A 14,517-nucleotide genomic window follows, 5' to 3' on the forward strand; every position below is an offset into this window, starting at 1 on the left:
GTACAGGTTAGCTAGGTGGGTGCCTCTAATATAGGTAGCCATAATAGTTGCCCTAGCATAGGTTAGATAGGTAGGTGCCCCCAGTATAGGTTAGTTAGGTAGGTGCCTCCAATATAGGTAGCCAGTATAGTTGCCACCAGTATAGGCTGGCTAGGTGCGTGCCCCCAATACAGGTTAGATAAGTAGGTGCCCCCAGTATAGGTTAGATTAGGTAGCTACCCACAGTATAGGTTAGATTGGTAGCTGTCCCCAGTATAGGTTAGATTGGGTAGCTGCCTCCCAGTATAGGTTAGATAGGTAGCTGCCCCCAGTATAGGTTAGATTAGGTAGATGTCCTCCAGTATAGGTTAGATAGTTAGCTGCCCCCAGTATAGGTTAGATAAGGTAGCTGCCCCCCAGTATATGTTAGATTAGGTAGCTGCCTCCCAGTATAGGTTAGATTAGGTAGCTGCCCCCTGTATAGGTTAGATAAGGTAGCTGCCCCCAGTATAGGTTAGATAAGGTAGCTGCCCCCCAGTATAGGTTAGATTAGGTAGCTGCCCCCCAGTATAGGTTAGATTAGGTAGCTGTCCCCCAGTATAGGTTAGATTAGGTAGCTGCCCCCCAGTATAGGTTAGATAAGGTAGCTGCCCCCCAGTATAGGTTATATTAGGTAGCTGCCCCCCAGTATAGGTTAGATTAGGTAGCTGCCCCCCCCCCCCCCCCAGTTTAGGTTAGATTAGGTAGCTGCCCCCCAGTATAGGTTAGATTAGGTAGCTGCCCCCCAGTATAGGTTAGATTAGGTAGCTGACCCCCAGTATAGGTTAGATTGGGTAGCTGCCCCCCAGTATAGGTTAGATAAGGTAACTGCCCCCCAGTATAGGTTAGATTAGGTAGCTGCCCCCCAGTATAGGTTAGATTAGGTAGCTGCCCCCCAGTATAGGTTAGATAAGGTAGCTGCCCCCCCAGTATAGGTTAGATTAGGTAACTGCCCCCTAGTATAGGTTAGATTAGGTAACTGCCCCCCAGTATAGGTTAGATTAGGTAACTGCCCCCCAGTATAGGTTAGATTAGGTAACTGCCCCCCAGTATAGGTTAGATAAGGTAGCTGCCCCCCCAGTATAGGTTAGATAAGGTAGCTTCCCCCCAGTATAGGTTAGATTAGGTAGCTGCCCCCCAGTATAGGTTAGATAAGGTAGCTGCCCCCCAGTATAGGTTAGGTAGGTGGTTAGGTAGGTCCCCCCCCATAATGGAGGGGAAGCCACGGGGAGGGCAGCCGACCTCTCCCTCCCTTCCTCTCCCCGGTCCGCCCTCCGTGCTCCCCCCTCAGATGCAGAGTGAGCGCGCAGGGAAGCGCTGTAAATAGTAACTCACCTCCCTGGTTCCAATCGCCGATCACTCACTTGCCGCCGGTCTCCTGCTCTGCATAGACGCATATACACACGCTGCTTCCTGCTAAACAGGAAGCAGCGTGTGTATACCCGGCTATGCAGAGAGGAGACCAGCGGCTAGTGAGTGATCAGCGATTGGAACCAGGGAGGTGAGTTACTATTTACAGCGCTTCCCTGCGCGCTCACTCTGCATCTGAGGGGGGAGCACGGAGGGCGGCCCGGGGAGAGGAAGGGAGGGAGAGGCCTACTGCCCTCCCCGCGGCTCCCCCTTCCATTACAGCGCCCCCCTCCCAACAGCGGTCAGGGCGGCTGCACGGCCCCTAGAAACAGGCCTGTCGTGTAGATGGGGCTTAAATGAAGCGGAGGGTGTTTTAACTGAAGAATGCACTAAAATCCCTTTGGAAACAATTCACAATCACAATTTGTATGAATCAATACCTCTGAGAATTCAGGCTGTAATTGCCACAAAAGGTGGACCTGCACCATATTAAAATATATTTTGTTGATTTTCAAGGTGTTTCCATTATTTTGTCTAACCCCTGTATGTAAATATATGTATTTTTTTCTACTGAAAAATGTGTATAATTGACTAAACTTTATTCCCATACTATACATTGATATATTTCTTATTTGCACATGTTAATATTGAAGGCTAATGGACCAGGATAGAAATAACCTGTGTGATATGAATTATAAAACATTTTTCTTATGAAATCTATAAAGTCAATGGGACCTGATTTAAAAAAAAAAAAAAAAAAGGCAGATACTTACCTAAGGAGAGGGAAGGTTCTGGATCCTGATGAGCCTTTCCTCTCCTCTCCCGGTGCCCATTCCAGCGCTTGCTCCCCGTAGCAGTATTTGACTAAAGTGGTCAAATACTGCTATTTCCGCCGCAAAGGGAGGCTTGGGGGGCCCGAGTGCTCCCAAAGATGGGTCGCTCCAGACTGTGCATGCATGACCGCCCTCACTCACGCAACCACTCGTGTGCAGTATGGCAGCGCCTGTCTTTGGGAGGAGTCGGCTCCCAAAGACTTCTGAAGTCCCCCGCGGCAGGGGGTTTGAACGGAGGAGCTGCTGCTGCGACGAGGGCACCAGGAGAGGAGAGAGAAGGCTCATTAGGACCCAGAGCCTTCCCTCTCTTTAGGTAAGTATCTGGCTTTTTTTTTTTTTTTAAACGGGTCCCATTGACTTTAACCACTTCCCGACCGCCGTATATACAATTGGCGGCCGGGAAGTGGACCCCGTAAGGACCGGCATATGTACAAATGGCAGCAGTCCTTGTACGGGCATGGGCGGAGCGATCGCGTCATTCGTGACGCGATCGGCCGCCGGGGACTGGCTCCGCCCACCTCGCGCTGTAACCCGTCGGCCGTTCGGAAGCGCCGGCGGGTTACTAGCACCCGGATCGCCGCATACAAAGTGTATAATACACTTTGTAATGTATACAAAGTGTATTATACAGGCTGCCTCCTGCCCTGGTGGTCCCAGTGTCCGAGGGACCACCAGGGCAGGCTGCAGCCCCCCTAGTCTGCACCCAAGCACACTGATTTCCCCCCCCTGCCCCCTGATCGCCCACAGCACCCCTCAGACCCCCCCCCCCCCTCCCACCCCCCAGACCACTGTTTGCACCCAATCACCCCCCTAATCACCCATCAATCACTCCCTGTCACTGTCAACGCTATTTTTTTTTTATTCTCTAAACTTCCCCCTGCTCCCTCCTGATCACCCCCCCACCCCTCAGATTCTCCCCAGACCCCATCCCCAGACCCCCACCCCCCCCTGTGTACTGTATGCATCTATCCCCCTGATCACCTGTCAATCACTCATCAATCACCCCCTGTCACTGCCACCCATCAATCAGCCCCTAACCTGCCCCTTGCGGGCAATCTGATCACCCACCCACACCAATAGATCGCCCGCAGATCCGACGTCCGATCACCTCCCAAGTGCAATGTTTACATCTGTTCTCTACCCTAAACACCCACTAATTACCAGTAGCACACCTACCCATCAGATCAGGCCCTAATTTGCCCCGTGTGGGCTCCTGATCACTCGGCCAAACCCTCAGATCCCCCTCAGACCCCCTTCCGATCACCTCCCCAGTGCATTGATTGCATCTATTTTCCCCTCTAACCACCCCCTGAGACACCCATCAATCACCTCCTGTCACCCCCCTAGCACTCCTATCCATCAGATCAGGCCCAATACAACCTGTCATCTAAAAGGCCATCCTGCTTATGACCGGTTCCACAAAATTCGCCCCCTCATAGACCACCTGTCATCAAAATTTGCAGATGCTTATACCCCTGAACAGTCATTTTGAGACATTTGGTTTCCAGACTACTCACGGTTTTGGGCCCGTAAAATGCCAGGGCAGTATAGGAACCCCACAAGTGACCCCATTTTAGAAAAAAGACACCCCAAGGTATTCTGTTAGGTGTATGACGAGTTCATAGAAGATTTTATTTTTTGTCAAAAGTTAGCAGAAATTGATTTTTATTGTTTTTTTTTTTCACAAAGTGTCATTTTTCACTAACTTGTGACAAAAAATAAAATCTTCTATGAACTCGCCATACACCTAACGGAATACCTTGGGGTGTCTTCTTTCTAAAATGGGGTCACTTGTGGGGTTCCTATACTGCCCTGGCATTTTAGGGGCCCTAAACCGTGAGGAGTAGTCTAGAAAACAAATGCCTCAAAATGACCTGTGAATAGGACGTTGGGACCCTTAGCGCACATAGGCTGCAAAAAAGTGTCACACATGTGGTACCGCCGTACTCAGGAGAAGTAGTATAATGTGTTTTGGGGTGTATTTTTACACATACCCATGCTAGGTGGGATAAATCTCTCTGTAAATGGACAATTGTGTGTAAAAAAAAACAAAACAATTGTCATTTACAGAGATATTTCTCCCACCCAGCATGGGTATGTATAAAAATACACCACAAAACACATTATACTACTTCTGAGTACGGCGGTACCACATGTGTGGCACTTTTTTACACCCTAAGTACGCTAAGGGGCCCAAAGTCCAATGAGTACCTTTAGGATTTCACAGGTCATTTTGCGACATTTGGTTTCAAGACTACTACTCACGGTTTAGGGTCCCTACAATGCCAGGGCAGTAAAGGAACCCCACAAATGACCCCATTCTAGAAAGAAGACACCCCAAGGTATTCCGTTAGGAGTATGGTGAGTTCATAGAAGATTTTATTTTTTGTCACAAGTTAGCGGAAAATGACACTTTGTGAAAAAAAACAATTAAAATCAATTTCCGCTAACTTGTGACAAAAAAAATAAAAAACTTCTATGAATGCCTCTCACTGAATACTTTGGGATGTCTTCTTTCCAAAATGGGGTCATTTGGGGGGTATTTATACTATCCTGGAATTCTAGCCCCTCATGAAACATGACAGGTGGTCAGAAAAGTCAGAGATGCTGGAAAATGGGAAAATTCACTTTTTGCACCATAGTTTGTAAACGCTATAACTCTTACCCAAACCAATAAATATAGGCTGAATGGGTTTTTTTTTTTTTTTATCAAAAACATGTTTGTCCACATTTTTCGTGCTGCATGTATACAGAAATTTTACTTTATTTGAAAAATGTCAGCACAGAAAGTTAAAAAAAATCATTTTTTTGACAAAATTCGTGTTTTTTTGGATGAATATAATAAAAAGTAAAAATCGCAGCAGCAATCAAATAGCACCAAAAGAAAGCTTTATTAGTGACAAGAAAAGGAGCCAAAATTCATTTAGGTGGTAGGTTGTATGAGCGAGCAATAAACCGTGAAAGCTGCAGTGGTCTGAATGGAAAAAAAGTGCCTGGTCCTTAAGGGGGGTAAAGCCCACGGTCCTCAATTGGTTAAGGTATATGAGTGACTAGGGGTGTGCTGGGGGCGTGATTAAGGGTGTGACAGGGCGTGACTAAAGGGTCCCTCTCTCTGTTCTCAAAATGTCGGGGAGGTATGTATGTAGTATGGTTAGTGCAACCACTGTTTGTCACAAACAGGGTGAAAATGTAAATAAGAGAGTAGGCAGAGGAAAAGGAATAAAAGGCAGAAATTAGTGCAGAGAAAAGGGAAAGGAGGTGGGTAGAGAGATAGAGAAAAGTAGTGTTAGAAAGAGTGGGGAGATAGATGTAAATATTGGGGGGGGGGGGGGGGAGGTGCAGCAGCGAGAGAGGCAAAAACTTTTGAAAGGGGAGGAAATGGAAAATAAAGGACATACCTCCCAACTTTTTGAGATAAGAATGAGGATAACTTAAGCCACGCCCCTGCCACACCCCTAGCCAGGCCCCCAGCACACCCCTAGTTACTAAGCAGCGCAGCTTGTTGAATCAAGCCCAATGAAAACACAGAGAAATGCACCGTGTGTTTTTAGAGAGAAGAGCCTGGCTAATTCCTCCTCATCTTAAAATAATCGCAAGGGTAATTTGATCTCTGAGCCATGTCAGCACAGGAATTCGGTAGTCCTCGGCAAACACAGCTAATATGTAAACACAGGATATTAACCCTTTGTCTGCTACCATAAAACTAGGAAGTAGACGCACTGCTGATTTATTACAGGAGTTCTGTAAGCTGTAAATAAGAAATGTTTTTTTTTGAAAGGTTATTATCCTGTTGCTTATCTTTTAGAGCAGAGAGGAAGTTCTGAGTTCAAGTCCGCTTTAAAGTGACTTTCCAGCCTACAGATCAGTAATAGATGTCACAAGATGTAGAATCCAAAGAACCACTGATGGGAACTACCAGTGGAAAAAAACAGACCATATGATGTAGGCAGAAGACTCCTATGAGATATTAAAGTTCATCAACTATCAAATTCCACATTGAAATTATAGTGCTGCCAAATAACGCAACGTTGGGAATACACAGTACTCTCTACAGTCATGTGAATAAAAGGCACATTCGATACTTGTTACGTCTCTTGTTTTGCAATTGCCACCTGCCGTGTACATCCCAGTCCAGACAATACTGAATGCATAATGCTGAGCACATAGCTGCAACTGTGGCCAACGTTTGGGGCAAACAACTGGCCAGGTCAGATCTATAGGCCAATATGTGTTCTGAGGTAACATCTCCACAGGTTGAATTTGATAGTTGATGAACTGGAAATCATGTGATTTATCTTTTTCGGGTTGTAATCTTGTCAAATTGGAGTGAATGTATGTTGCGCTTTTCCTAACTGGCGTTTGTAATCTCTCAAAATGGGATACGTACATTATTTGTGCTTTTTGAATTCTATGTATTGTCCTTTATATTGTAGTGAATACTGTTGGTTTTGGACATGGAGGGGGAGCCTAAAGCCCAATCTACACGATACGATTCTTTATACGATTCGATTACAATTCTATTTACGATCAAATGAAATCCAACATGTCCGATCAGGATTCGATTCAATTCGATTTGCCATTGTTTTGCTATGGCAAATCGAATGGAATCCTGATCGGACATAAGAAGACTTTGGAGCTGAGGTGAACCATGGCTGCATGTTGTGGGTGGATCCACATTGTGCCATTCATTTTGAAGTAAAAATGGTGAGTATTTGCTGCAGAAATTAAGTTTCAAGTAGAAAGAGGTCCTCTTCAACCTCTAATCAAGATTCAACCTGAATGAATTAAACGCAACCTCAAGTTACCTAGCCTGAAATCCCAGTGCAGTCTAGCAGCAAGACATAAGTACCTTTTGCCTTCTTCTAACCTGCTTGCATTCTACTGCAGAGTATGGCAGGTTTCAGAGTCCAAAGCTGTTCAATGTGGTCTAAGGGCTCCTTTGCGCTCTGTGACACTACAGTAAATGAGGCCCCTTTGCACTCTGTGATCCTAGATAAGGCCACTTTGTGCTCTGCAACCCTAGATTAGGTTTCTCCTTGATCCTAGACGAGGCCCCTCTGTGACCTTAGATGAGTCCCCTTTGTGCGCTGCAATACTAGATGAGGCCCCTTTGTGCTCTGTTACCTTAGATGAGGCCCCTTTGTGCTGTGCCTCTCTAGATGAGGTTCCTCTGTGCTCTGCCTCTATACATGAGGCCCCTCTGTGCTCTGCCTCTCTAGATGAGGTCCCTCTGTGCTCTGCCTCTCTAGATGAGGTCCCTCTGTGCTCTGCCTCTCTAGATGAGGTCCCTCTGTGCTCTGCCTCTCTAGATGAGGTCCCTCTGTGCTCTGCCTCTCTAGATGAGGCCCCTCTGTGCTCTTCCTCTCTAGATGAGGCCCCTCTGTGCTCTGCCTCTCTAGATGAGGTCACTCTGTGCTCTGCCTCTCTAGATGAGGCCACTCTGTGCTCTGCCTCTCTAGATGAGGCCACTCTGTGCTCTGCCTCTCTAGATGAGGCCACTCTGTGCTCTGCCTCTCTAGATGAGGCCACTCTGTGCTCTGCCTCTCTAGATGAGGCCACTCTGTGCTCTGCCTCTCTAGATGAGGCCACTCTGTGCTCTGCCTCTCTAGATGGGGCCACTCTGTGCTCTGCCTCTCTAGATGAGGCCACTCTGTGCTCTGCCTCTCTAGATGGGGCCACTCTGTGCTCTGCCTCTCTAGATGGGGCCACTCTGTGCTCTGCCTCTCTAGATGGGGCCACTCTGTGCTCTGCCTCTCTAGATGAGGCCACTCTGTGCTCTGCCTCTCTAGATGAGGCCCCTCTGTTCCTCTAGATGAGGCTCCTCTGTGCTCTGCCTCTCTAGATGAGGCCACTCTGTGCTCTGCCTCTCTAGATGAGGCCACTCTGTGCTCTGCCTCTCTAGATGAGGCCACTCTGTGCTCTGCCTCTCTAGATGAGGCCCCTCTGTTCCTCTAGATGAGGCCCCTCTGTGCTCTGCCTCTCTCTAGATGAGGCTCCTCTGTGCTCTACCTCTCTCTAGATGAGGTCCCTCTGTGCTCTGCCTCTAGATGAGGCTCCTCTGTGCTCTACCTCTCTAGATGAGGCCACTCTGTGCTCTACCTCTCTAGATGAGGCCACTCTGTGTTCTGCCTCTCTAGATGAGGCCACTCTGTGCTCTGCCTCTCTAGATGAGGCAACTCTGTGCTCTGCCTCTCTAGATTAGGCCACTCTGTGCTCTGCCTCTCTAGATTAGGCCACTCTGTGCTCTGCCTCTCTAGATGAGGCCACTCTGTGCTCTGCCTCTCTAGATGAGGCCCCTCTGTTCCTCTAGATGAGGCCCCTCTGTGCTCTGCCTCTCTAGATGAGGCCACTCTGTGCTCTGCCTCTCTAGATGAGGCCACTCTGTGCTCTGCCTCTCTAGATGAGGCCACTCTGTGCTCTGCCTCTCTAGATGAGGCCACTCTGTGCTCTGCCTCTCTAGATGAGGCCACTCTGTGCTCTGCCTCTCTAGATGAGGCCACTCTGTGCTCTGCCTCTCTAGATGAGGCCACTCTGTGCTCTGCCTCTCTAGATGAGGCCACTCTGTGCTCTGCCTCTCTAGATGAGGCCACTCTGTGCTCTGCCTCTCTAGATGAGGCTCCTCTGTGCTCTGAGGCTCCTCTGTGCTCTGCCTCTCTAGATGAGGCTCCTCTGTGCTCTGCCTCTCTAGATGAGGCTCCTCTGTGCTCTGCCTCTCTAGATGAGGCTCCTCTGTGCTCTGCCACTCTAGATAATATCCGTACAAGCCTCCGATGCTACTTCTTGGTCGGGAGGGTCAGCGAAGAATACGAAGGCGTCCATGGCCGGGTGCGCTCTGCGTAGTTGTGCACAAGCCAATGTGTATTGCAGGCGCGTTATCAAGGACACACGTCGCTGGTGTAGTGACTGCACAGTCTTTGCCTACCCTCCCGACCAGGACGTTTTTCATTTTCTTTTGGGCCAAGGTATCCTTTAAAAATAAAAGGATACATGAAACCTAAACCTTCCGCTTTACTCACCTGGTGCTTCTTCCAGCCCTTTGAAGTCTCTGTGTCCCTCGCCACAGCTCCAATGTCATTCTTCTACTGTCTCCTCCTGTCCCCTTTGTAGCGCCGCTCGCGGTCGTGCTCCTGTGACCCATGATGTGGCGGCACAACCCTGGATCTGATCTTTGTAATTATGTGGTCCCCTCTGCTTTGGGACTCTAAACATAGCTCCCCGGCACTTAGTAACCCCTGACGTGGCCTTGTGTGCCCTGTGTGTCTGCATGTAGCTGCATGTGCCCTGTGACTCTAGAAGCAGCTGCTTCTAGCTGGTAGTGTGGCATGAAATCCTGGCTTCAGTAGGAGGTACAGCTGCCCTTATCTCTGCCACAAGTTGGCACAACATGTTCAGCTATTCTAGGAAATCCTTATCCGTGTACGTTGGTCAGAGTCATGATTTCTGGCAGCACTGAGTGCAGCATGCCTGCTGCCAGCCACTTCTGTGCTGAATTCTCTGTAATGTAGAAGTCGGATCTCAGTGGTATGAAGTTTGGTTTACTGTTGTAATCCGCCATGTTTTGATACAGTGCTTTTCTTATCAGAGTGAGGTCATCTGTCCTGCTATGTGTGGAGAAATCTGTGTATTTCATAGACGTTCCACTCTCAGCTAATATAGTTTGATTGATGTACATAATTCTTCATGTGGGAAATATACAGTGGTGTGCGAAAGTTTGGGCAACCTTGTTAATCATGATTTTCCTGTATAAATCGTTGGTTGGTATGATAAAAAATGTCAGTTAAATATATCATCTAGGACCTAGGTTCTCAACGTGTGGTACGCGTACCCCAGGGGGTACTTCTAATGGTTCCAGGGGGTACTCGGGCTTGATATACTTAACCAAGACAAATTTAGAGATTTAGAAAATGATAAATCTTATTTAAACAACACCAAGTTAACATTCTAGCTAGTTAAAAGCAATAGTAAATGCTTGGAAATTGTTTACAACCAATTATCATGTACTACAATCAAATATATATTTGTCAAGGGGTACTTGTGATCATTTTTACTATGCTAGGGGGTACTTGGTGATTACTGGGTTTTAAAAGGGGTACATACCAATAAAATGTTGAGAAACACTGATCTAGGAGACACACACAGTGATATGTGAGAAGTGAAATTAAGGTTATTGGATTTACAGAAAGTGTGCAATAATTGTTTAAACAAAATTAGGCAGGTGCATAAATTTGGGCACCACAAGAAAGAAATGAAATCAATATTTAGTAGATCCTCCTTTTGCAGAAATTACAGCCTCTAAACGCTTCCTGTAGGTTCCAATGAGAGTCTGGATTCTGGTTAAAGGTATTTTGGACCATTCCTCTTTACAAAATATCTCTAGTCCATTCAGGTTTGATGGCTTCCTAGCATGGACAGCTCTCTTTAACTCACACCACAGATTTTCAATTATATTCAGGTCTGGGGACTGAGGTGGCCATTCCAGAACGTTGTACTTGTTCCTCTGCATGAATGCCTTAGTGGATTTTGAGCAGTGTTTAGGGTTGTTGTCTTGTTGAAAGATGCAGCCCTGGCGCAGCTTGAGCTTTGTCACTGATTCCTGGACATTGGTCTCCAGAATCTGCTGAAACTGGAGAACTTGTACATATTTGTTTAGTGGTTAACAGCAATAAAACAACTAAAGGTCCTTTAGATTTAGGTCAGGCCGACACTACAAACTACTAAATGGCATCAACAGCCAGATGAACTGTAGAGATCACAAATAATCAGCTTTCCCCAGAGACAATGCAATACAATAGTTTATGCTGAGAGTTGGTAGGAAAAGACTCGTTATGCTTGGTACACACCATGTAATTTCCCATCAGATTCGGATTGAATCGATAATTTATGATCTGAATTTCGATTGTTTTTCTGATCGGTTTTGTACAGAAGTAATTGGAAAAATTATCAGAAAAACGATCGGAGCTGTCGGGAATTATCGATTCAACCCGACATCTGACGGGAAATTGCATAGTGTATAGCAGGGATAAGATCTCTGTTCTCACATGTATAGGTAATGAACCAAACTGTGTCCAGAACTGTCCTCCAGTCACAGAGCTGGTGGTTTAATCAATGTTAACACCACAGAGCATACTTATCACTTTCTCATCAGAGTATTGTTCATATTGTAAACCATTGTGTTATGGTCTCTCGGGAAGAATGTGGCCACCTGAACAGATTCTGTTGTGGGTTTTTTTTTCTTCAGAACCCATACCCAATGGTCTTTCAGGTGCAGCTATACCCACAATTAATGTTGTATGTTGTTTTCTAGGATCACCAACCATTACAGAGTCTGGAGAAAATTGTTTTGCACATCCAACCTCCAAATAAAAAAAATAGATTCAACTATTGCCAAAGCCTGGAGATGAAGGTCCTGCACTACTGATCTGCTGCATCACTTAATACCTCTCACAATGCCAGAGTTTGGAGATAGTGGCCCTGCACTGCTGACCTCATGACCAAATATCTCCAACCGTTGCAATAATCTGGAAATAATGGCCTTGCTTTGCTGATCTTCATATAAGCTCATCGAAAATCTCCAGCAACTGCTGCAGAAGATATATCTGCTGTCCTGATATCTTCTTGGTGGAGAATCAGTGATCTCTCCCCAAACCAGTTCAGGAGACCAAAGATGGGCCTTCTCTCTACAGCTTCCTCAGTCACATTCTTCCTGTGTTTAGGTCTACATGTCCAGTCTTCAGGGTCGATTTCAAAACATGAAATTCATAAAAAGCCCAATTTCATCATCATTTTAGCAGATGATATGGGATGGGGTGATCTTGGTGCAAATATGGGGAAAGAGGCAACGAATACTCCCCACCTTGACAAAATGGCTTCTAAGGGATTGCGGTAAGTGGTTTGCACCTCATCTCTGGGATGTTTAGCTGGAGGTTGAATGCCTGATTTTATGATTATTACCATGGAGATCTGCATTTAGTTACCAGTTTGGCCAGTATAGATTATGGAAGACCCCTTTCAGCATGATAGACCCATCTCCTATGTAATAGGCAATGTAGACTTTATAAGATCTCTTCCAGCAGTGGTATGATAGCACCAGGTGCTGTATGATTTACAACAATGGTTGTGTAAGACCTCTACCAGCAGTATCATAATTATAGATCCATGTCACATAGAATGGCCGCTATAGACTGTAGAGGATGTCCTCTACCAGCACTATCCTAATCAACCCATGTCCCATAGAATAGCCAATATCAGTATCCTAATGGTCTAATGTCCTATACAACTAGGAAATGTAAGGGTGCAGGGCAGAAATGTAGTATAAAAGCTGTATGATGATGTTCTCTCCAGTAGACTTTAGGTTCCATCTCTCATTATGTCCTCATAGTGTAGCTGTGGATAAAATGATCTGGCCTGGTAGTCATAGGCTTGATTCTTACCTTTTGTTCTAGGAACATCTACAACTAATGGTAGTCACACAAAGGATAGCGTGTCACAACTTTTCTGTAGCTGATAGTTAACCAGATTCTCCACATACTTATCCATTAAAGAGAATCTGTACTGTAAAATTCTTACAGTAAAAAGCATACCATTCTATTCATTATGTTCTCCTGGGCCCCTCTGTGCTGTTTCTGCCACTCCTTGCTGCAATCCTGGCTTGTAATTGCCAGTTTTAGGCAGTGTTTACAAACAAACTAACCAGCTTGTGATAGGCTCACATAAGCAAAGTGTGTGAGTCACACAGAGCCTGCAGGGGGCCTGGAGAGGGTGTGTCTAGCTTCTATCCAATCACAAGCAGCCCTGCACATTCCAGTCTGACTGCCTCAGCCCGACAGAGCCAACAGAGGAGAGAAGATCAGATCATATAACAGAGATAACACAGTCACTGTGCAAGTAGGAAAGGCTGCAGTAAGCCAGAGCACATTAGAACAGGCATAGGAACTTATAGGATAGAAGAAATAAGGATGAAAATTTTGTTACAGAGTCTCTTTAAGTTCTACATTTTTTTTCCTCCACTAGATTACTGGATTTCCATTCTGCAGCTTCCACCTGTTCTCCATCCCGGGCGTCCTTGCTCACTGGTAGACTTGGAATACGAAATGGAGTCACTCACAACTTTGCTATTACATCCCTTGGAGGACTACCCCTAAATGAGACTACATTGGCAGAGGTCCTACAACAGTCTGGCTATGTCACTGGTCTCATCGGTACATTATGTTCCACTGACCTCTGATAACACAGAAACGGTTTCTATCATGCTACATCTTGCATCTATCTAAATCTCTTCTGCAGATGTTGTTACCAGTTTATAATTTCTGATAAATGTTCACATCAACATTTCAATTAAATATTAGTAAGAACATTTAATTTTTATCATAATTTTACTGTTGATATGATTTCAACACGTTTTTTTTTTCCTCAGTGAATTTTGAAGTCATAACTGTCATTTGTCAGACTTAGAGAGCAGTTTGGTAATGACACTGGGTGGAATGATCAATAGTGATGTTGACAATGTTTTCTTTCAGGTGTCCATTTGCTTTTCAGGCACTAATTGGTCTTGCACTGTATAGCGCTCCATGCAGGGTACAGGAAGTGTAGTGTGGCTCTATAGTGTTCTGGTTAAGGGCTCTTCCTCTGACACAGGTATCCTGGGTTTCAATCTCAGCTCTTCTTGTTCAGTAAGCCAGAACCTATTCAGCAAGGAGTCCTTGAGCTAAACTCCCTAACACTGCTACCATTGAGCGTGTCACAGTGGCTGCAGCTCAAGCGCTTTGAGTCTGCCAGGAGAAAATGTTATGTGTCTTGTCATCATTTTGTGTTCGAAAAGTGCTTTGCTACAGATGTGACAGTTATAAATTCTTTGTTTTCTAGGAAAATGGCATCTGGGTCACCAAAGACTTTACCATCCGAATGGTAGAGGTAACCAATATTTATGTCACTAAGCCCAGGTCTCATAGAGGGTAAGGCTCCATGGGATATTGAGAAGGGTTTGAGATATATGTGAGTGTGAGAGAGACTGGTGATTTGATCAATGGGTTGCACAGCATAGTGACATGATAAAAAGTAAGGAGACCTTGTGATATGGTAGTAAGAGAAGACATCTGATAACATGGTAGAGGGTGGGAAGGTCTAGTAACACAGTAGAATGAGGACAGTTGGTGACATGATAAAGTGTAAGGAGGCCTGCGATATGGTAGAAGGAGAAGACATCTGCTAACATGGTAGAGGGTGGGAAGGTCTAGTAACACAGAATGAGGGCAATTGGTGACATGATAAAGTGTGAGGAGGCCTGAGATATGGTAGTAGGAGAAAACATCTGATAACA

General features: G+C 45.8%; 2 protein-coding genes across 5 annotated transcripts in view; one reads left to right on the plus strand and one right to left on the minus strand.

Moving 5' to 3' along the window:
- Window positions 1-14,517, plus strand: part of LOC137541646 (arylsulfatase G-like) — a 127,294-nt gene that overhangs the window by 33,544 nt on the left and 79,233 nt on the right. For all 4 annotated transcript variants that reach the window (XM_068263048.1, XM_068263047.1, XM_068263050.1 and 1 more), the window contains 3 exons: window positions 11,506-12,083; window positions 13,212-13,399; window positions 14,064-14,111. In XM_068263048.1, the coding sequence (XP_068119149.1) occupies window positions 11,866-12,083; window positions 13,212-13,399; window positions 14,064-14,111 (454 nt within the window). In that variant the 5' untranslated portion in view covers window positions 11,506-11,865. The remainder of the gene's footprint in view (window positions 1-11,505; window positions 12,084-13,211; window positions 13,400-14,063; window positions 14,112-14,517) is intronic.
- LOC137541645 (monocarboxylate transporter 7-like) overlaps window positions 1-14,517 on the minus strand; it is a 61,408-nt gene that overhangs the window by 26,407 nt on the left and 20,484 nt on the right. The window lies entirely within an intron of this gene.

The sequence above is a fragment of the Hyperolius riggenbachi genome, chromosome 12 (assembly GCF_040937935.1).
Source record: "Hyperolius riggenbachi isolate aHypRig1 chromosome 12, aHypRig1.pri, whole genome shotgun sequence".
Taxonomy (NCBI): domain Eukaryota; kingdom Metazoa; phylum Chordata; class Amphibia; order Anura; family Hyperoliidae; genus Hyperolius; species Hyperolius riggenbachi.